The sequence below is a fragment of the Coffea arabica genome, chromosome 9c (genome assembly GCF_036785885.1).
Source record: "Coffea arabica cultivar ET-39 chromosome 9c, Coffea Arabica ET-39 HiFi, whole genome shotgun sequence".
Lineage (NCBI taxonomy): Eukaryota > Viridiplantae > Streptophyta > Magnoliopsida > Gentianales > Rubiaceae > Coffea > Coffea arabica.
Window position 1 is genome coordinate 35,424,449 of NC_092326.1, and position 21,668 is coordinate 35,446,116.

General features: G+C 35.5%; 1 protein-coding gene and 1 long non-coding RNA gene across 4 annotated transcripts; both read right to left on the bottom strand.

Moving 5' to 3' along the window:
- Positions 1-937: 937 nt before the first annotated feature.
- LOC140014058 (uncharacterized) lies at positions 938-1,364 on the bottom strand. The gene is made up of 2 exons (XR_011820944.1): positions 1,231-1,364; positions 938-991 (listed from the first exon to the last, which is right to left on the bottom strand). It is a non-coding gene; the product is annotated as an uncharacterized lncRNA (long non-coding RNA).
- Positions 1,365-1,593: 229 nt separating this feature from the next.
- On the bottom strand, positions 1,594-20,311 carry LOC113708713 (twinkle homolog protein, chloroplastic/mitochondrial). Of its 3 annotated transcripts, XM_027231291.2 has the most exons (21): positions 19,909-20,309; positions 19,501-19,634; positions 16,997-17,052; positions 16,847-16,904; positions 16,645-16,758; positions 13,959-14,045; positions 13,644-13,724; positions 13,098-13,163; positions 12,896-13,012; positions 12,429-12,476; positions 12,253-12,338; positions 12,086-12,146; positions 11,077-11,259; positions 8,766-8,897; positions 7,230-7,291; positions 6,594-6,677; positions 6,355-6,486; positions 4,015-4,111; positions 3,789-3,923; positions 3,651-3,718; positions 1,594-1,887 (listed from the first exon to the last, which is right to left on the bottom strand). In XM_027231291.2, the coding sequence occupies exons 1-21, from the start codon at positions 20,171-20,173 to the stop codon at positions 1,854-1,856; spliced, it is 2,100 nt and encodes a 699-aa protein (XP_027087092.2). In that variant the 5' UTR covers positions 20,174-20,309; the 3' UTR covers positions 1,594-1,853. The 3 variants fall into 3 exon arrangements, 2 of the variants coding, with proteins under 2 accessions (XP_027087092.2, XP_027087093.2); XM_027231292.2 differs by lacking the exon at positions 19,501-19,634 and having other exon boundaries at positions 19,909-20,049; XR_011820943.1 differs by lacking the exon at positions 1,594-1,887 and having other exon boundaries at positions 3,692-3,718; positions 4,067-4,111; positions 19,909-20,311.
- Between the last annotated feature and the right edge of the window lie 1,357 nt (positions 20,312-21,668).

The following is a 21,668-nucleotide window of genomic DNA, read 5'->3' on the forward strand; positions in this document are numbered from 1 at the left end:
TGTTAGTTGTAGGCCAACGCCAGTTTAAAATTTGGTTTGGACTGCACATTTAATTTCGGTTGTTATTATTAGTAAAAAAATATTATATAGGTTTCATATTTCAAACTTATCTAGCCCAATTCAAACAAATTAAAAACTTATATTGGGGATCACTACCCTATTATAATTTAACATTCAATCTTCAACTATGATGCTAGCAAATAGTACAAGAAATTATGTACTCCCTCTTTTCCATTCCATTGTTAATATCATCATATCACTCTACTAATGTCCCAAAATAAGTGTCACCATTTCAAATTTAACACGTGTTTTCACCATTTCATGAGTCACCAAAATAAGAGCCACCGTTTCAAATTTAACACGTACTTTTCAATTTTACCATTTTTAAAAAGCAAAATTTTAAAATCCCAATGCACAATGAACAAGAAAATATTTTAGATTCAAAAGATATATATATATATATATGTAAATTCACTAATGCTATCTCATCTAAGCATATAATGATTATTATGATTTCATGAAAAGTTGAATTCCCAAGGAACGAGTACTTTGTTGCAACTACTGTGGCAGCATGAGCGTACATCTTATTCCCCACAGGATGAGCATTTCTTCTTCCAGACAAATATTAGAGAAAGTTTTGAGCATAATTTCCCTCATTTGTTGGTTCAAATTCCTTGCATCCACTGCTCGAATCTCTTTTATCTTTGTTACTTGAAGATTTTTCTTTAAATTAAAAGCCAAACTTTGATATTTTAAGAGCAAAAAAATCAGAAACAACAGAGAGAGATGCATTAGAATATTAGCAGCCCATCTGCAAATTCTTTCAGCCGAATCAAACTTGCCAGCAAGACTTATCAAGAACCCTCAATGGTCCATCATCCACGAATATTCAGGATGCCCATATATTCAACAAGCAGCAACAGGAGACATGAAATCCTGATTCTGGGCGGGCGGCGGCTAACACATAAAGCCAAAGCCAGACATGGTATACCTAAGCAAAATGGTCATAATAGGCCAGTCAAGAATCTGCCTGCAACCAGCATGGATTTTTGATGCTCAAGCATATTGTTTTTCTAGCATCTTTTTCTCATTGTATTTCTGCCCATTTGATTTCTGGTTTCTTCTTCCCATATTTAGTTTCTATATATGTGATGAATCCTTGACATTGGTCACACGAAAGCATCACAAGTCCTAAGTATCAAACAAAGATGATGCATAATATGTACCTACCTGTTCCTTGATTCTTCTACTTGCATCCGTTTTTGTACTTAAATACTAAAACCCAATAAACAGATCTAGTTATACTTGTCAAAGATGGACAACTTTTGCAAAGCATCACAGCCAAGTCCTCTGTTACAGCAATGCTGAGGTAAGACTAAAGCAACTGCAGAGCTGAAAAGCAAACTTCGAAGAATGCAGTTCAATGAGTATAAGATTAACTAGATAACAAACCCCAATCAAAAGATTAATGCAGGCACCTCCTTCCAAAGTTTTTTTTGCAGCATTGACTGTACATAAGTTGACTGCCCAAGAATAAGTCGAAAAATGTACAAGGACGATAACCCACATGCGACACCAAAAGCAAAATATTAATTACAGAAGAAAAACTAAAATACGCGAATAAAATCGGGTGTCAAGAAAGTGATATGTTAACCTATATTTTTTGGTGAATGAGCACCTGACCACTTTTAAATAGCTTAACAATGATTTCTCCTATTTTACGAGCACGGAAACCACATAGAGCATTTCAGCAGCTTGGATTCCACATTCAGGAAGAGGCTTCTGTTACAACAATGAAATTAGTAGATTGACCTGTGAGGCGCAAAAACATTATCTCCTGCCTATTATCTCTTTCAAGCATCAATGTCCATGTATTCACCAGTAACCCTGTGCAAAAGGAAATTTCAGCATCTAGACCAGAACCAAAAATGATTTTATGGAGGAAAGAGGTAGGTTATACGCCTAATTCAATGGCAACCAGCGAGAAGATGAGAAGAGAGTAAAGTTTTCAAGTACCCAAATGTGTCATACTACATGTAAATTGATGCAACTAAAGAACCATGAAACAAACAGCTGGTTTCGATAAACAATTACATGGACCATGACTATGAAGGGCAGAAACCACTTTGATCATGAATTAGCATTAGGATTAAATTCTAGAAGATTCCCACAATTCAAAGAGGTTGAACAGAATTCTTCATGGTATAATGTTATTAAACCCAGCCCTAAAATCAAACCAGTTAAGGGGCCAGGTAAATCGTTTAATCAAACAGTCCATGCAGAAGCATTGTAAATGTACTTTCCAATTAACTAATTAATGCCATTTCAATATCACAACTATGGTAATTCTATGAATGTATCAGCCAAATACATGTTCATTTGTTTATGGGAAATACTAATCAATCAATAAAGACAATTCGGTTTCTGAAGTCAGTTCACATTTTCCAACTCAGAATACTGAGAAATTTCTACAGGAAATATCCATAAACATTTTAGGCTACTATGCTTTTTATACTTGAACTAGCAAATATTGAATTTAGAACTATTGTCATATTGTTTATTTAATCCCACAATTGTGCTAAAAGTCATTAAACTTCAGTGTATTGCAATAATGGTACATACGTGTTTTAAAATCTTTAGTCTCTTTTGGAGAAAGATGTTATTCTATTTGGACAATTAGAGTTAAAATAAATTAAGTTCCAATACGTGTTATACCATAACTTTGGCCATTGACAGAAAAAGGAAGGGAAAAAAATAATTTCAAAATTAACTGAAATTGGTGAGTCAATAGTGAAAAAGACAGATGCCTATGTGAATCGAGCACCGGTTTAGCATGTTAAGTCTTTCAGCAGTTTACTTAAGGTCCAAGCTACAAGTCCTGAAAACCCTTACATAAGCCGTTAAAACATTCGCTTGCCAGTTTCACCAAAAGCCATCAAGTGACCCCAATTACCCGGAAGGCTGTCTCCTTGGTTCTACCAGTTACTTGAACAAGTCCCAATTAGGCAACTGCCTCGACCAATAGCCAGTGGCTTGGTCAGGTTTGATGGCTATCCACTAGAGAAACTTACAGCATAAGCTACCAAAAAATTCAGATTTAGATATCAGAGAAGGCTGTAAACCTTTTACTATAATACTCTGATGGTTTTTCTGTTGTTTTGCAGAGGTTTGTTACTTCTACTTTTCAAAATTAAATGTTCTCCGACAATGGGATTCCAGTTAATAACTCCCCTGCCCTTTATGCAATATCATATCGATGAGATCTTTTCTATACTTATAATTCTGTCAAGGTAGTGGGTAGTTTCTCTAACTAATATCAATCTCCAGTATCCATAAAGAATTTTCAAACAGAAATGACACACATTAACAGCTAACATTGCATATGTCCCAGCAATTCTTGCATCTTTTTTCTTTTCACCCACCAAACTATAACAGTATCTAGAGAAGACAACTATCAAAATGGAACACTTGGAAAACAAAAGTAAACTGCAGTAAAACGTCTAACCCCAAAAACTGCAGGTCAATATATGGTAACTCAAGGACATGTTATGACACAAGGTACATAGAAGAAAGTACTACTACAAAGCTAGCAAGCCATCCATCCAATGAACTGCATCATCACCACTTTGAGAACAAATTAATAAACATACCTATTATAAGATAGCCAAGCTTCACCTATGGTTCCTATGACTTTATTTCGTACTTTCCGCACGCAAACCTGTATTAGTAAGCTCAGAATTTAGAAATCCATCTCCAGAGAACAGAGAGAGAGAGAGAGAGAGAGTCACCTGTACTTGATCAATGGGGCCAACCCCTGGATCCCTGTTACGGTGAACAACAATCCCATTGTCACATTTGTTTATAAAGTGAGCACTTCCGCTGATGTCATATAAGTTTGGCGGACCACCAACCCAATGATGCAACTATTTACAACATTAAATAGTTAGCACTTTGACATGTACTGTAACAGAACAAATAATTGCTAACCAGGTACTCTAGCAATATTTTGCCAACCTGTCTTGGATGTGCAACAAACCATACATGACATGAATGATGTTGAGCAAACCTTTTGATCTTCGTTAGCATCTGACTAACATACTCCGTCTCAGTCCTGTCAAGAAATAAGTTAAAAGCCGGAGACAAGACTATACTAGCGATAGAAATAAACAACAAAGAAAGACTTCAAATTGCAAGGGTAGGACCATTGGATTTATGTAACACATATAGTTTCCCACAGAAATAGTCTTTCTGTATGTACTCAATGAAAATGGTAACAGGAATTTTGACTTAACCATGAGTAGCTCACTATATAGAATGGGATAAAATTATATCCACTGCTAGAGCACAGACAGATATAGCACCACCAAAGGAAGGAGGGGGAGGAAGGGGAGTGGAAGAGTCAGCGTCAAATTTATCAAGAGAAAAGGATCTGCCGGCTTCCCCATAGAATACCTCAATTTATCAAATCCATGACAAAGCAAGAGACACTACATTGACGTGGAAGTGAATTTAAAAGAAAGCTTCCCTGATGCTTTCTACAATGCCTCAATTCATCAATCCTATGACATAGCAGAGACACTACAACATTGACGCGGAAGTGAATTTAAATGCAAGAGAAGCTTGATATACTTTCTAAGAAGTTTCACAAAAAACTAAGAGAACCCTTGAGCTCACTCAAGAAATGTTTAAAGTCTTGATGATAAGCTATTGCAATACCTTAGCCAAAGAGCATGTAAAATATTTAAGGAAAGATAACATAAAAAACACAGACAATAAAAGCCGCGCTTTCCCCTGAGAAAGATCTGGCCCGCGATGCAGTTTTGGGACCCATAAGGATCCAGTGCCATATTAGACTTGACTCCAATTGTCCAGCACTATGCTCAGAACTTTCCAAGCAAATGGTGCAACGGACATAACTAGAAAACAAGAAAAATAAATAAAAAGATGTAAAAACTACAACAGTTTATGTCGGCTACCCTGATTAAGAAACCTAAAGAGGTCAAGTTAGACCCAAAAAACTAAGGCTCAATGTTCAACATCAAAATTTTACACACTAGTTTTAGGTGCCTTATTAGTTTCCCTTTCATGAATTTATGCATTTAGGAATATGTCCTACTCAAATGAAATAAAATGCTTGAACACCAACGGGGATCTCAAAAATGTGTTCATTGCATAGTAATCAAAAAAAATTTTCTTTAAAAAAAATGAAATCCAACACTGTTCCCAGTATCAATCATCCACAACTTAATATGATTAGTGCAGTACTTGCTTTAATCCAAGCTCACAATCTAAATAAGCCAATCGATTTCTTCCCTTGCCTCTTTGCACTAAAACCACGCTTTAATGTTCATCCACCTCTTCCTCAAATTTTCTTCTGTAAGAGAAGGATTGAGAACACTGGTCCCTTTCAGCTATAACTTTAAGTTGTAAAGCTTGTCAATCAAATCCAGAAATGCTGCAAAGTGCATGTAGATCATCTATGCAATGCGTTATAACCATAAGAAGATATCGAGCATATAACCATAAGAAGGGAGATCTGATTTTCAAAGAATAGCTTGGCAAGAGTGGAGATTTAGCTGGGGAGGATATTGAACTTAGGTCATTTTCTGTCTTAAGCAAGCTTTTCTGCCAAGGATACAGTTCAGAACTACTTTCACAGCAACAGGCTATAAAATGGACTATTTAATAAGTACTATAGTTGTAGGCTTATAGCTACACAGAATTGCTAGCAAAAAGTTGGCCACCACGGTTTGCTTCAGCGCCAAATTTGACTTGAGAGCAAGTATTACAGATCTCCCAACCTATTGGTTCCATGAAAATGCTATGTCTTAGCTTTCTATGGACAACTTAGGTTGTCTTGAGCAAGCTAATGATAGACCTCAGCTTTCAGATTCAGAAGAAGATATTTGCCCACTCTTAAGCTCCAAGTTCACAAATCAATATCCTATTTCTAGCAAAAATCAGCAGCATGGCAGCTGTCCAATCCCTCCATCAGCCAATCTTACACCAAATAACAGGCTTATAAGGCATACAAAACATTGCCTATTAACACAGATTTTCCCCAGATTTTGAAGCCCCATGACATATAAGATGATCAAGATTCACATTGTATTGTGCTGAAATCAGACTGCAATAACCATATTTCTAAAGTGGTTAGTGTAACAGCACAAATGTTTGTAGTGTAAAAAAAATGTCAAAGAGGAGATTTCATGCTGGTAATTCACATCTGTAAGTTTCTTACGTACTACAAGCAAAGCAAGTGTCAAGTTGTGCAGCGCAAGTGACTATAGGTTGAGACAGATTTATCAGACTATTTTCACAATTTTGGAGACAAATCACATGTAGTTCACTCACTGGCTAACAGGGCGCTGATGATCAAGCTCATTGTAGGGATCAATAACCAGACCATTGATACCATGTCTGAGAACAGCTGCTCTTGCAAGATCAAGAACCCAGTTTATATTTGGAAGGCAATCATTCTCGCACCTGTGGCATAGAAGAACATAGGTTTTAAGGGCAGTCGAGGGAATGTACTTTAGAATTAACTCTACATCAAGATCATACACCATCTGTAACAATTACGCTAAAGTTACCTAATCAGATAAAATGTTTCGTTGAGCCACACCTTTCCTTCTTCCAATTCCTCCCTGCTCATTCTTTCAATAGAATCCCCATACCTATTTACCAAATAAATGAGTAACTAAATCAAATACAAAATCTGAAACCAGTGTACAAAAAGGAGACAAAGACAATAACATCCTTGAGGTAATTAGCAAAAAGGGCAAAAGAAAAACACTAGCAGGAAATTTAAGCCAGCTATTCAAAAGAATAACAGCCCAAGTGCAGAATTTAATGCACTCTATAATCCCCGGCTTATGATAACATAAGATATAATTAAAAAAATTGGTGTGAATTTGTGCAAAGCAAATTGCCATGATTCAAAGGCACTATTTTGGAACAACTGGGAGAGCTTGATATAAATTTGCTATTGGCATCAAGGTATTAATTTTTGACACTAGCAGAGCATATTATCCTGTGTCATCCCACTAGAAAGCCTTCTTTTTTCTTTTCACTCCTCTCAATCCAACAAATTGGATTAGTTTGACAATGCACTAACATTAAAGAAGCACCAAAGAGCATGGATGCTGCACGACTTGTGCATTTAGAAACAAGTGAAGTTAGCACCCAAAACTGAACATACAAACTGCTGGAGGGAAGTTCAAACTTACCGCACATCAAAGAATGGCTTCCTAACATGCTTCTCCAAAAGTTTTCTTGCATGCTCCCGTACCTTTATATAAATAAACCATTCTCTGGTCAGATAATTGAAGAACATGTGTAAAGAAATGCAAATCAGAAAACAATTCTCAAATATCCAGGCAATTCTGAGAACACCACTTTGAAAGCAATCCATAGCCACATTCTACATTAAAAGTGTCACTAGTTTAACCCCCAAACCTAAGTTTATCCACAAATATCAGATCGAAAGCATGCGTAGATGCCGAAGAAGAAGAAGAAGAAGAATGCATTTTCATAAGATAGACATCACATGCAGATTCTATCATATTCCCAGGAAAACTCAGTAACAGTGTATTCAAGCATCTCCATATAATTGATGCCACCAAAAACACAAGCTTTGCTGGGATTCCGTGGTGCACAAAAGGATAATAGCAGTTCTATTGAACACTAGTTTTGAAGCTTCATGGTCATAGGTACCATTCAGAATCCAGAAATGAAAACCTCGGGAATTGCAGTAATACCACAAAACAGTACCATAATTTAGTTAAGCTTATTTTCCCATTCAAATTTACTATGAGAATTCAACTTTGTTCTGTCAATTGTTCAGAATCTCTCTTGCACGGACTCTATTCCTCCCATACCCGTGTTGGACATGACAAGACACAGGTACCAGTAAAGGATCTGGGTCCGACACTTCATTTAAGTTTTCAACACCTCAAAATTAAGAACACGAAAAAACAGAGGAGGCAACAAGAATGCAAAGTTTATATCATGATTGAAACCACTATGAGTGCATGAGTTAGATTTTAATTATGATGTCTACCTTCTTTCCTTCTCTCATATGCTTCTTTTTCCCAGTGCAACACTGAGAAATGATTTAACACAACACATGCACACATGTAAATATATACTTTCCTTTTAAACATGAGGCACAAAATAATTTAAGCTGGTTGGTATTGTCATATTTTTTTTAAACATGTTACTTACAAATGAGGATACAGAATGCGCACCTCTATCCATGTCCAAGTGTTTAGAGGTGTCACCATATCTTAGTTTTAGAAAGCTAACAAATCTGACACCTAGACACCTAACCGTGCATAACACCAATACCAAGTTGAGGTAACATTGCTTAGAATCAGCTTTTAGGAACTTGGATCTTACAAGGACAAAAAGTTTTTGAAAGGTCAGTAATTTATACTTAAAAAAGAATTAAAGTGAAAATAGGAGTGTTGAGCTTGAAGCATTTTATACACCCACTTTAGCTTTTCAGAATCTGCATCAGATATCCAGCATGAACAGATTCCAACAGGTTTAATTAGTGGTTAAACTTCTTTTCCAGTTTACTACTGATAAAGCTTATATAGTAAAGGATTTCATCACTGTGACAAGAATTAAAAGACAAGAATCAACAGTGGTGGTCCTAGTGCACCACTGACAATCTAACACAGGCACTTCATTCTCAAAATGTCAGCAAATCTATCTGGCAAACCAGAAGAGTGCTTGGGACTTGGAAAGAACCAGCTTACCCTGTTTTCCATAGAACAAAATGCAAATTTCCAGCCAACTCTTCGGTTAAGATTGCACAGAAGAGCATCAATCCACTCACTTTTGCCAGAATTGGGAACTCCAGTAACGACAGTCAATTCCCCTGGCACAACCTGGGGAGGGTAGAAATTCAATTACTGGAATGCAGCAGGACATCCGAAGTTTCTACTCTAGCATGAAGAAACCAATCTCTAAACATCAACATGAAGCTACAAAAGCACTGAACCAAATCAAACCGTGATGCAATCAGACTCTAATTTGATTTAGTTTTATTTGTGCTTCAGTTCCAGCTTGAATTTAATACTTACTTGATATGTATTCCTTTCATTGTCATAGCCTCTATGCTCAGGCACACACCAAAGCTCAATAAAACACTTGCACAAATTTTACAAGATCTATTCAAACCCCTAGGTGTTAGTTTACATATTACAAATAGCAGTTAATTATGAATCCAGAACATGGTAAGTCCATTCAAAGAATGTCTTTGTAAGACAAAAATGTTCACAAGTCAGGCTAGATATTTTCAAGCTTTAGATTTCATTAGTTAAATCCATGCTGAAAAATTTAGAACTAAAGTTGCATGCAGATTCAACCTTATAAATTCAAATCTGACCATTAAGGCCAAAGTATTTTTGCAACCCTGTTCAACACAGCCAGTGTTTCACAAGCACAACATCACACATTTCAGAGACTAAATAACTATTCTAGTTCTGGAGCTCCAAATTGAAGTTGCCATTATCCATGCATTAAAAAGAAGAAAGACACAGGAAAGACCACTACGTCATATTTTTAAATGTCAAGTCCCAAGATAAAGAGTCGTTATGTCAAATCAAGAAAAAATTAGCAACACCCCAAATACAACATCTTAACCTTTTACATATATATACCAATTAATTCTCAATTAGAAGCAGTTTTGTATTTTAACAAAAAAAACCCAATCACATGTCACCATAAAAGTTTGGCTTCCAGAAAACAGCTATGACAGGGATAAAATCATAAATGAAAGAAGAAACAAATGCACAATTTTCCTAATAGAGGAAGACCACTCCCCATGACCCATGTTTAATGTTATTTTCCTCCCTTCTGGATGTCCAAAGATGAGGGGTACTATGTAAAAGTCAACACGAAATATTAGCAACTCACCAAACATGCCATATTTGAAAAAAAAAATTGTTAAAAAATACCAATTAATTCTTAGTTATTAAAAAACTTGCATCAAAAAAAGCCTAATCACGTATCAATACAAAAAAAATTGAATTCTAGAAAAAAGACTAAGAAAGATAAAATCATTAAAAAAATGAAAACAAAGTATATTTTTCTCCAAACACAAATTTATCTCCAAGATCAGAATACATCTCTAACTAGCTTCAGAGGACACAAGAATATAGACCACCTACAGACAATCTTCACAGAAACTCAACATGACTTTGATTTAAAAAAAAAAAATAACAACTTCACTGTTTAGATAACCATATGACTTTGCCAAAAGGTTCATCGGATAGCGTGCCACTACTCCAGAACAAGGGTGATCCCAAACATAAACTGTTTTGTTCATATTGTGATTCAAAGTCATAAATATATAAGAGAAGTTATCAGAAGTCTCCAGAATTAGATACATCCTATTAGCAGTCATGTACAATAATTTCAGAACCAAAACAGTTTCAGGGCAAGGCAATTGAAATTTACTGCCATAGAGTTCAAGTTCAATGTCAGACAACAGTAATAACTTATCTAGGGTAGTAACTTCAACAGAAAAAAGGTCTGATAAACTGCCCACAGAGTAAATTTCCATGTTAAACTGCCTGTGGAGTAAATAACTTGTACGTGATGATAAACTGCCCATGGAAGTACTGCTAGTAGTCAATCCTATTAGCAACCATATACAATAATTTCAGAACCAAAACAGGTTCAGAGCAAGGCAATTGATATTTACTGCCATAGAGTTCAACTTCAATGTCAGACAACAGTAATAACTTATCTAGGGTAGTAACTTCAAAAAAAAAGTCTGATCCTCCCAAATCACTGTGGCAAAAGCACCTATAACCACAATAATAATCATGAGATTAAGCATCAACTACAGCACTTTCTTCCATCAAAATCTAAAAGCCAAAGTTAACATGAGAATTTGAAACATGTGATTGAAGAAATTCAATTTATCCTGATAGCTGTAGCATTTTTTTTATGAAGACATTACTAAAACAAGTTTCTTCAAGAAAAGCCAACTCAAAACGTCTGGAAGAATGATCGATGGCAATTTAAACTGAGGCTTAGAAAAAACCAGCTTGCACTCACATTGTATAACTGGTCCAAAGCCCTCCATCCAGTTGACACTCCAAGCTCATACCCAAGGGTTTGATGATAATAAGCATCAATGTCAACAAAAAAATTTTTGAAATCGAATAATCCTCTTATCGGATAAAGCTCCGCATTTTCAATAACTTCCCTCAGCACACCAGGTCCCAAAAACATAAGCACCTGTCATGATCAATGCAAGGGACAAAAAGAGTGAAAACCTGAAGCTACAAAATTTTTTATAGCTATCAAGTTATATGCATGCTAAACTACATAAAATACAGTAAGGAATGGTATAAGAGGCTGCTATGGTAGCATAGGCTTATAACAGCAAACCCCTGCATGCAATCAGGTATTTCTGCATGCAGACATCCAATTATCAGAAAAATCATCAATTGCTGCATGAGGATTTGTTTAAAGTGTCAATCAAGGTAGAGAATGTGTAGTCGGTCATAACCGTCATCCTAGAATAGCATAGCAAGTGAAGAATTTTAATAAAAATATAAGCAAGTTGTACATTTTAAGCTTCAATCTATAATTTAAGTAAACAACCCCAGCTTCCCCCTCCCCCAATGAAAGGACCAGGGGAGAAAAATGAGGCACAATAGTTGGGCAAATAGTACTAAGTGGCACAGATCAAGGAAAACATTTTTGTCATTCACAACCAGAGCAAACAAATGATAATACAGAAACCAGAGCTGCATTAGAAATTCCATACACCAGGAACTGAACAACACTACCAAATTTTTAGCTCAAACATCAAATGCCGACTGGTTCTTGAAATCCTCAATATGCCATCATGCCCTTTTCCCACCTCCCCAGGATCTCACAACCACCCCAACCGTTCCACTTAAGAAAAAGTCGGGAAGGAATATGATCACTTGCCAAAAAGAACCACATTACAACCAAGAAAGGACATCACCTTCAGTAAATAGTCATATTCTTAAAGCTTACCTACCACAACTTATTACAAGATCTGAGAGAGAAAGCAAAAACGCAGGTGAAGTACCTCATTTGCATCTTTGAAATGTTCAACATCATTCTTCTTAGGCCATCTCACTCGCCAGCACCTATTTACCCAGCAGAAATTTAGGAGAATTGGCTAAAGAAGGCACATGACAATAGCTTCTCTATACTGTTTCCAAGAAAAATCTGACTAGTTAATTAAACAAAAACCTTTCTCTTCCTAATCGGCGTGCAAGTTCTTCTGCTAAGGCTTGGCCAGGTGGATCACCATCTGTCGCAAGTATTATACGAGAGGCCTATATAAACATAGAACAAAAAAGCAACCTAATTCAGCAACTTCTTAGTTTATATAAACAAATTGGAAAAGCAAATAAAAACTGGCAAACCTTTTTTAGGTACTCCTTGCAGTTCCATAGATACTGGTACTTTGTATCCTAGCTTTACCAAATCCATCAAAAAACCATTAGACACAAGAAATAGGAAGCCAATAGGCATTTCACTAAACCAAGACAACGTTCCAGGTCCACTACTAAAATCAGAGACAGGTCTCTTTTCCACTCATTTACAGTGTTAGTAATAGAAAGCCCTCAAACTCACAAGAAAGTAGCAGCAGAAAAGGACAAGCGACCTAAGAGAACTACTAACTGGGAGAGCACAGCTGCCTGTCAAAATCTAAGTTAGAATAGCACAAGAACTCTAATACATTGTGCTTACTAAGAATCAAAAGCAAGTGAACCATTGGATTTTACAGCTACAAAAGCATATGCTGTTGACAAGAAATGCTAGAATTAGCAGTTCTGTGAAAGCAATCACTGAAAGAGAGCAATAAATAGCAACATCAAATGATAGAGACCTTTTCTTCAGCTGGCAAATCTTTATCTGAAACTTTTGGCGGTGCACCATCAGGAACGCTTACACAGTTCTTGAAGCCAGCCTCTTCCATTGAAAGCTTGTCCATTTCACCCTCAACCTACATATGTTATCATGTATAAAGTTAATCAACTTGATACAAAATTTGTCAATGTACAGACAAAAGGGAAAGAAATCAAATTTACAATAATGATATCACTTGCTCCCTTTATATCATCCAGCCCATAGAATATCTTCTCAGTGTTGATCTCCTGAAAATTAAAAGCATTAAAATAATGAGCTTTCAAGTAGTACATATAAAATTAAATATTCTGCAGTCAAAAGCTAAACATATTTTCCCTCTTATCCTGTCTAAAACTAAACTATCATCAATTAATTGAAGATTATTACTTAAAAGCACACAGAAAGCATATTCTAAGATTCTGAGTTCACTTTGAACATCCCCACAAACATAAACTTTTAGGCTGTGATAGTTTCAGGTACAAGGCGCAAATTCAAAAGTTCTGCAAATCTCATTATCTGAAGGCGACACTAATCATTCCAAAGGATAATGGACAAATTATATCATCAATCAAAACAAGAAAATATTTATACTACAACTGGAGCATCAAGCCTATTTTCAACCAATGGTTTAGGAGAAAGATTATTTGATCTTACCAGCCATCAGCTAGCAGGACAATCTTCACCCCAACAAAAAAAAAGGAAAATTGTAAACATGTACAATTGAAAACCTGCCAAAAGTTTTTGGTGCTATCCCGGTACTTGCAGCTTACGAGTACTCCCTCCCTCCAGTAGGTAAATGCAATAACACTCTGAATACAAATATCTACAAATTAGTACATGAACTACAAATAATGCTATATTTAAAGCAAAATCTTATTAGCATAATTTTCAAAATCTATATTTTTTTAGAAAGGAAAAAGAGTGAGAGATGCAATAGAGAGACATCCCTACAATTTGCTTGGCCATACTTCAAGAAAACTCATAATAGACATTAAATGATAAGCTATATATTTCCCAAACCAGAATAGAACAGTATGGCATACCTGATTTTCTCCATATCTTCTTTGCATCACAGAGTTCCTCCTTAAAGTTTCCCCAGATATCATTCTCTCAGAAAAGTATTTGTGCAGCTAAAATCGAGTGAAGATAAATAAATATCAATGTCATTCCATAAGTTGTTAGGAATTATCTAAGCACAGAATTTGAAATTTTCACATTAAAGTTAATAAGCTGACATATAACAATTAATTCAGTAAATATGATAAATGGTTTTTTCTCAACCTCGAAAAGTTAAATTTGTTCTTCAGAATGAACACCATATGGCATCATAATCACTACAGCTGATTGGTTGCCATTATGTTCCCTCATGACGCTATCTTCAACAACAGATTTGCTAATCTACATGTAAAACAGAAATATGACCTATAGGTTCTTTTTTGGGATAGACAGATAGAGAGCTTTGGAGTTTATTGGCTACCATTTTCAGGCGTCCTTGTCTCCCATACTTCAAACTCATTTCATAACACCTGCATGTCATTCAGGGAAAAAAAAAAACTCGAATCGCACATTATGCAGCCATTTACGCGTTACCGAGCACCCAATTTTTTTTTTCTAATTAGGATTAATATTTGTCCATATTCAGAAGAGAAATTTCTTAGGAATCATTTCATGTGCCTATTTATCTTGTCCTCGACATACAACTTAAGGTAACTTTTATATCAATTGAGGCTTTTGTCCTATAGTCATAGCAAGCCCTGAAAAAGAAGGGACGAGTTGAGATTTCTTCTCCCTACTATTTAATCTTTCAATAACTATCAATTGAGAGCAACTCTTAACCTATAAGAAAGCTTTACTGCTTCTCCCCCTCTCTCTGAAGGGATAAGTTATTCTTTCTCCAATCTCCAATGAGAGGTCTGAAAAACTAGCAATCAGTCAAGACTTCTTGTCTCTTGATTTCCCCTTTCCCTAAAGAATACAGCAAAAGTTAATCTTCCACTTCCTTAAGTATGAAGCAGACACTCAACACATTAACAAAAAAATAAAAACACAAAAAAAACTCTGATAATATAGTACACATTTTACAAGACGTACACTAAAGATAAGCAATTTGAAAGAATGGTCTAGAAAAGCAACTGTCAAATATCGTGAGAGGAAAGCCTGGAATGGATTTTAGATAACTTTAACTTTTCCCAACACTACCCCAAATGAAAGGACAAGACTGTGTTGGACTTTAGATAATTTTGACTTTTTCCCTACCTATTTCGATGAACGACAATATTTACATGAATATTTTGGTAACTTTAGTTTAGGCAAAAGGTTAATTTAAGTTTGATTGATTTAAGATATTTTGAACTTGTAGTCCTTATTTATTCTTGGTATTTGCCAAAGTATAACTGACCAATATAAACACAACAGAAATAGTACTGAATTAATACAACAATACTAACACGTCTTCATTAATCTTCCTTATAGGGTTGGTGAACGTTTTACCTCATCCAGCTCAACACCAAAACCATTTTCTACATGTGGTCTTGTAGCATCCATTAGTTCTGATCTCATTTCTTCATGAACTATGAACTATCCCAATTAAATGGAGAATCTGTTTGTTTTAAACTTTGCACAATTATCAAATAACAAAAACGAAGGTCAATCTTCTTCCTTTTTTTTAACTCTAAACAACTATGCTTTAAGCAAGATGCATTCTTACTTGGAATATAAGATCACAATTACAATTTGTCTAACTAAAGGATTGATTAGTTCATTATTGTAACCAGTTTTAAGGGCACACCCAATGTATGTGCAATTTAGAAATAACTAAAATGAATTAAAACAAAATTTATATAACTTTATTAGAGACCTTTGATGTATAAGGCTATAGTAATATGGTAGTTACAATACTTAAGGTAGTTATGAGTAATTATGTTGGTAAAATGTGATTAAGGTAAAATTAGTTTCTATAAGGATAAAATTAGAAGCTCAAAAAATGACAAAAAAAGTTTACACTAACTGCCCCCCCTCTAGCATTATATATTGTATAGGTATTCATTAATTAATTATTATTGTAATATTTTCTAAGGTGTTAATCAAAACTGTAGTTTTTAGTGACTTTAAAGGCATTTGCTCTAGAGAGATGTTTGAGAGGGAAGATAGGAATTCAACACTTAGCAACCAAGAAACTAAGGAAGACAACTATGAGAGTTGATTATACCCAAAAAAAAAAATCGTATTGTCTATGAAATGAGTAGAGTTAAGAAAAAAAAAACTAGTGCAAAAATGAACTTTTGGTATCATCATATTATCATCTCTTCTGTGTTACCTAAGAATAAATGCATTACTTCTACGCTACATAAATGTTTATGTTATGTTCCATCTTGTAGCAAACTAACATGCCTGGTATATGATATTCGTCCCATTGAAAAGAAAATAATTCCAGCCTCCAATCTGACCACCCTCACCAGCAAAGTCACAAAAACCATAGGTTATAGCTTCAACAAAATCTTCATCATACAAAGTCATGGTTTATTAATCAAAAAAATTAATCTCCCATTTCCCAATATGTAGAAATTATATTGCGAATCCGGGGCTCAGTTATTTACAGGACAGATAACAGCAGTAAGAAAATCGGAGACCGACACATTCAAAGCAAACCATTGAAGGGGACATTAACACGAAATGTACTGTCATTGTAAAATTAATATGAGAAATTCAAATAAAATTAAGTATGACTACCTCATTGGATAAAGGTTCCAATCCCAAACTCTCCTCTGAGATCTCTCTATGTGGCTGTTTGACTATGGAGATCATACTCAGATTTCCATATGTTGACTTACCATCAGCAAAGGCCTGCAGATTTTGAACACTGAGAGCTTACCAAACATCTAGTAAATTATATAGCATGTAACCCACAGGAAAAAGTAAATTTTCTTAATACCCGTGTGCTTCCTTTCCACCCACATTTAGCCCGGAAGCAGTTCCACATAGCTGCATCACTGTGCCATATCAACATATATCGCTTAGGTTAATCTTGAACAGGGACAAGATACAGAACCACATGAGTACATTAAGGAAATTATGAACTTACCCTTCCTGAGTGATGAAAAGAGACAAGCTCTTCTCCATTGAATCACCGCCTTTGCACTACAGGGACAAAGAAAATGTTCAATATAGGAGCATTAAAACACTAAGTAAACGGAAAACCAAGAACAGTTTACAGAACCAAAGTTCCTAACTTCAGGAATGAAACTAACACTCAAACATTTGAAGCTTATGCACACATTTTGCATGGTCCTATTTTTCCTTTCTGGTACCTTACTTAACTTATAGTTCGGGCTGCATTGAGAAAGACAACTTGAGCAACATTGAAGTCTTTCCTATTGGTTATTTTCTTATTGTATCTCATAGAAATCAGTTGCTATCAATACAAAATTAGCAAAACGAGTTGAATTCAAAAATCATATAAAAAGTAACCAACTAAAAACCATTCAAGCTTGAATTGTCTGCACCAATAAAATCAAAACAAATGGGGATTAAGACAATTAAGTGAAGAATTTAGTGTCATAACATAAAGACATACATTCTGTAAACAAACAAGCAAAACCACACAATCCTCTTATTGAGAAACAAAGCAAAATGGAACGAAATTCAATACAAAAGGCATGACAACTTGCCGGAACTGTGAGACCCACTACTTCAAGTTCTTTCACCTCTGCGGTAACAAATAAATGAAAGGCATAAAAATTGGTAAGATTCTTTCATAACCTAAGTTTGAACAATTCCATAAATTCTACTGTCTGGACAAACTAACATCATTTATTTAATAGAAATTGCTGGTCTTAGTAAACAAACCCTGTCACAATGGCCCTTTCAATATTCAATCTCAATATGTACAGCCACCAACATAAAACATCTCCCTCCTGTTAACCTAAGTCGTGATTAAAGGGTTGAAAAAACTATGGAAGAATGAGAAGAACAATGAAGCTATTGCAAATTTTCATTTCTTTACTTCTCATTCGTCTTTCTTGACATCCCAAATGTATGAGCAAACCTTTAGAGTTCACCTATATGGAGTAAGTTTCGTCTCATTCATCCTCAATGAGTAGTCCAAACGTCAAATCAACAACAACCATTAGTCAAAAACCAAGGCCAATGTTGATCTGATTATTTTACGATTGTTAATGCCAGTGGCAGAAGCAGAAGCGGGCCCCCCAAACTTCTGAAAAATTGATTTTTTTAACTAAAACACTTTATAACATTTTGATTTAACTCCTCATCCCCCCCCCCGGGCCAAAAAATTCTTGAACTTTCTCACCCCACCCCCCTTGGCCTGATTTTTTCCTCCAAAATATTATAGTTCTTTATTCACTTTTAAGTTTATCTTTGATTGATTTCAATCTGTCCATAAAGGATTAATTTTTTCTTTTCACCGTATGCAGCATTGTACCATAGGTGTAATTTTTGTACTTTCGTTTGTGACATTGTACATAGGTGTAATCTTTATATTTTTTTTCCATCATGCCTAGAAAAATACTCCATTTGAATCAACGAGTTTATATTTAAAACCATCATTTGTAGAAATAAATATAAAGCTTTTACTTCTTTATTAACATTTTTAAGTAGAGAGAAGTACATACAATTTACATTGTAGAACAACTTATGTACAGCTATTTTATCCCCAAACACTGGCTCTGCCACTGATCAATGCAAGATGCTAGTTAAATCTTGGAGACCTTAACTTCAGTATGCAAAGATGGTAGAAAGGCAGGTAAAGGATCAGCAAGAATTAAGATTGGCAATGCAACAAGAGAGAACTTCGTTCTCTGCCCAAGTTAAGGTATTGTAAAACAAAGGGTTTACATGCACCAGGGTTGGCTTGAAGATTCTCAAATAGTAAATGTAAACAAAAGATGACAGATATAGCTATGAAACTGGTCATCTTGAAATTCAAACAAGGAATGCACCATCAGTTTAAAGATTCATACCATGTAGCCAAATATCTACAAGAAATTACTTGTCCAACAATATAACATTTGACCAATTTAGAAACCGAAATTTCATGACTAAAGGAATTCTTCTTTCAATTGCATAAACATGTCAGATCTGACATCCCTTTGCAGGGCCTAAGATCATAACCTCATGTGATACTACAGAGTAAGGCGATGGTATATGTCTAGAAAACCATACTACCTTATGGTAGTAGCTAAATCCAAGAGATCCAAGAGAAAAGTAACTGGGCTTAGCTTGGATCTAAGGGTTTATGCTTGACCATCATCTTTGATGTTTTTAACAACTTCAAAGTTTTCCTCAGTGTGTTTTGGACAGTAACCGGAAATTGCGCGCCAGACATGCAACAGCAACAATTCAAGCCCTAAAATTCAGTACTCCATAAGAAACCAAGATTCCACTTCAAAATGACTAAAAGAAGCAGAAACAAGTACTTCATTGTGTCATAGAAGTGAACGCCCAAACCCAAAAAAAAGGTTTTAAAATAATAGATACTATACAAACACAACACCACACCACAGACTTATACATCAAATAAAAGGTTAAAAACCAAAATCATCCAAAACAACATTCCTGGAGACTTACCATCGGACAAATCAGACCATTGTACTGCCCCGGCATACAAGATTCAGCATTAAGACCAAGCTTCTCCAACTTAACCCTCAAGAACCTCAATTCTGCTGAATCAATTACATCTTCCTCTCCAGTCTCCAAAGACACTCCAGAAACAAAGCCAAAACACACAACAACAGTTTAGCAATAGCTAAACAACCAATGTCTGACAAACTTAAAAGTAAAGAAGAGACACAAACTCTGCAATCCAAATTTGTTAGGACTTATCAACCACTTAAAAACATGCTTACAAGTATATAAATACACCTCAACGAAATTAACAACAAGAACAGCTTCAACCCCAGTTTAAATTACAGAACATATAACCCAAAGTACCAAAAGCTGCTGAGGACATAAAGGAAAATACAGAAAGCAAGGTACCTGGCCTGGGAATGGGGGCAAGGGGTGTATACGACAAGCGAGACTTTCTACAAAAAATTGGGGATCTGGGTTTTGCTAGAATGGTGGAAAAGAGGAGTTTTTTAGCGGTAAAAGGGTAAGTCTGTGAGTAAAAGTTGGCTGCTTTGGGTGGTGTAAGAGTGGGGAAAAAAAGGGACGACTTGAGAAAAACCAAGTGTTTGGAGCCAGCCATGATGAAGTTGTTGGAGATGTTGAAAAGGTGCTTATAACGAGGAACAAGATGCATGTTTTGCAGCAGTTGTTAAGGTCTATGTTGTTGTTGTCTGAGAGAAGTAGAAGAAGAAGCGAGCAGCTGCAGCTGCCATGGAATTTGAGCAAAAGCCTCTGGCAAGGGGTTTTGGGAGTTGCTGCAGGGGTTAAGGGAGGGATGTATTTGGGCCCAACTGTCTCTCTACCGGGTTGGCCTTTACCCGACCCTGTTGAGACATGATTTGGGATTTGAAATTGCAGCCACGGATGTGTTTGCCCGGTGGAAATGGTATTGGTGCAGGTACCGCACATTCGACCGCAATTTTTTGAGTGTGAGTGAGAAGAGTCGAAATCATACATTTGAGTGGCTCCGAATCGTGGCGCTGTAAGGTAAAGTATAAAAAATTTCGTTTAGTTTTTCTTTGGTTTCGAAACTTATGGCGCATTTGGTTCAAGTTTAGAAATCAAAATTGCAATTGAAATCATACAAAAAATGTTTTAGTATGGATTTTGGCCAAAGATACGATTACAAAAAGAGGTGCTTGGTGAATATTGGTAAGGAATGGATATCAAATTTAATAATCAATTTTTTACATTTAATTTCTTTGTTCGTTTCATATCTTTCTTCTTCCTCGTTCGAATGCAGATCCGAATTTGATTTCATCGAAGTTTATGATCAGAAATTGGAGTATACCTGCATAATTTCAATCCCCCAATCATCAACACAAAGGAAGGCCGTCACAACAGCTATATTTCAGCAAAAATAAAAAAGGTAAGTGGATCAGAAGTCAAGAGGAAGAGCCTTGGGAACCTTGATGCTACCATGGAAGACTAGAAAAGTAAGTGACACGAAGAGGGAGGTGATAGCCATGGAAGATGGGGAGAATGAGTAACAAGGAGGTAAAGAGGTAGAGAGAAATGGGGCAGCCATGGAGAGCAAAAAGAGAGAGTTACGTGAGGAAGAGAAGGAACCAGAAGCTATTTTTTCTTTTTTTTAAGATTTTGAAATCAAACGTGTGATTCATCAAAACCCTCTAATCTAGTGGCTGGTCTTTTATAATTCATTAAGTAAATGTAAGTTTTTTTTTTGTAATATGGTGATAGCAATCCAACAAATAGCATTAAAGATGAAATAAATATAAGTTTTTCCCTAAAATTTCATTTTTATCTCAAATTTTTCTAGAAGTATAGTTTGCCATCAAATTATTTTAACCTTAGTTTGAACAGTGACTTTGCAATTTTATACTAATTTTATTTGAAAATATTGACTATTTAAATTTGACCGTTAAATGTAATGGAGAATTCAATGGTCTCAATTTGATTCCAACCATAAGACATTAAATTATAGGCTTCCAAACCACATAGAGTTAAATTTTACTTATGTCAAACTATAGGGGATTTTTTTGTCATATTTTATCCTTGTATTTTAATAGAATTAATCGTTCTTACATTGTATGGGTAGTAATTTCCGGTACAACTCAAGCACAATATGAATTAATAAATTAAACACAACTGGAACATAAGTGAGTCTG

What these genes read in the sequence shown, in the direction of transcription:
- LOC113708713 (XM_027231291.2), bottom strand. Translation starts at nt 20,173, where the DNA reads ATGCATCTTGTTCCTCGTTATAAGCACCTTTTCAACATCTCCAACAAC. An exon ending in ATGGTCTGATTTGTCCGATG is followed by an intron (nt 17,053 to 19,500) that starts GTAAGTCTCCAG and finishes TTGTCCCTGTAG; the next exon opens with TGCAAAGGCGGTGATTCAAT. An exon ending in GGTGGAAAGGAAGCACACGG is followed by an intron (nt 16,759 to 16,846) that starts GTATTAAGAAAA and finishes CAAAATCTGCAG; the next exon opens with GCCTTTGCTGATGGTAAGTC.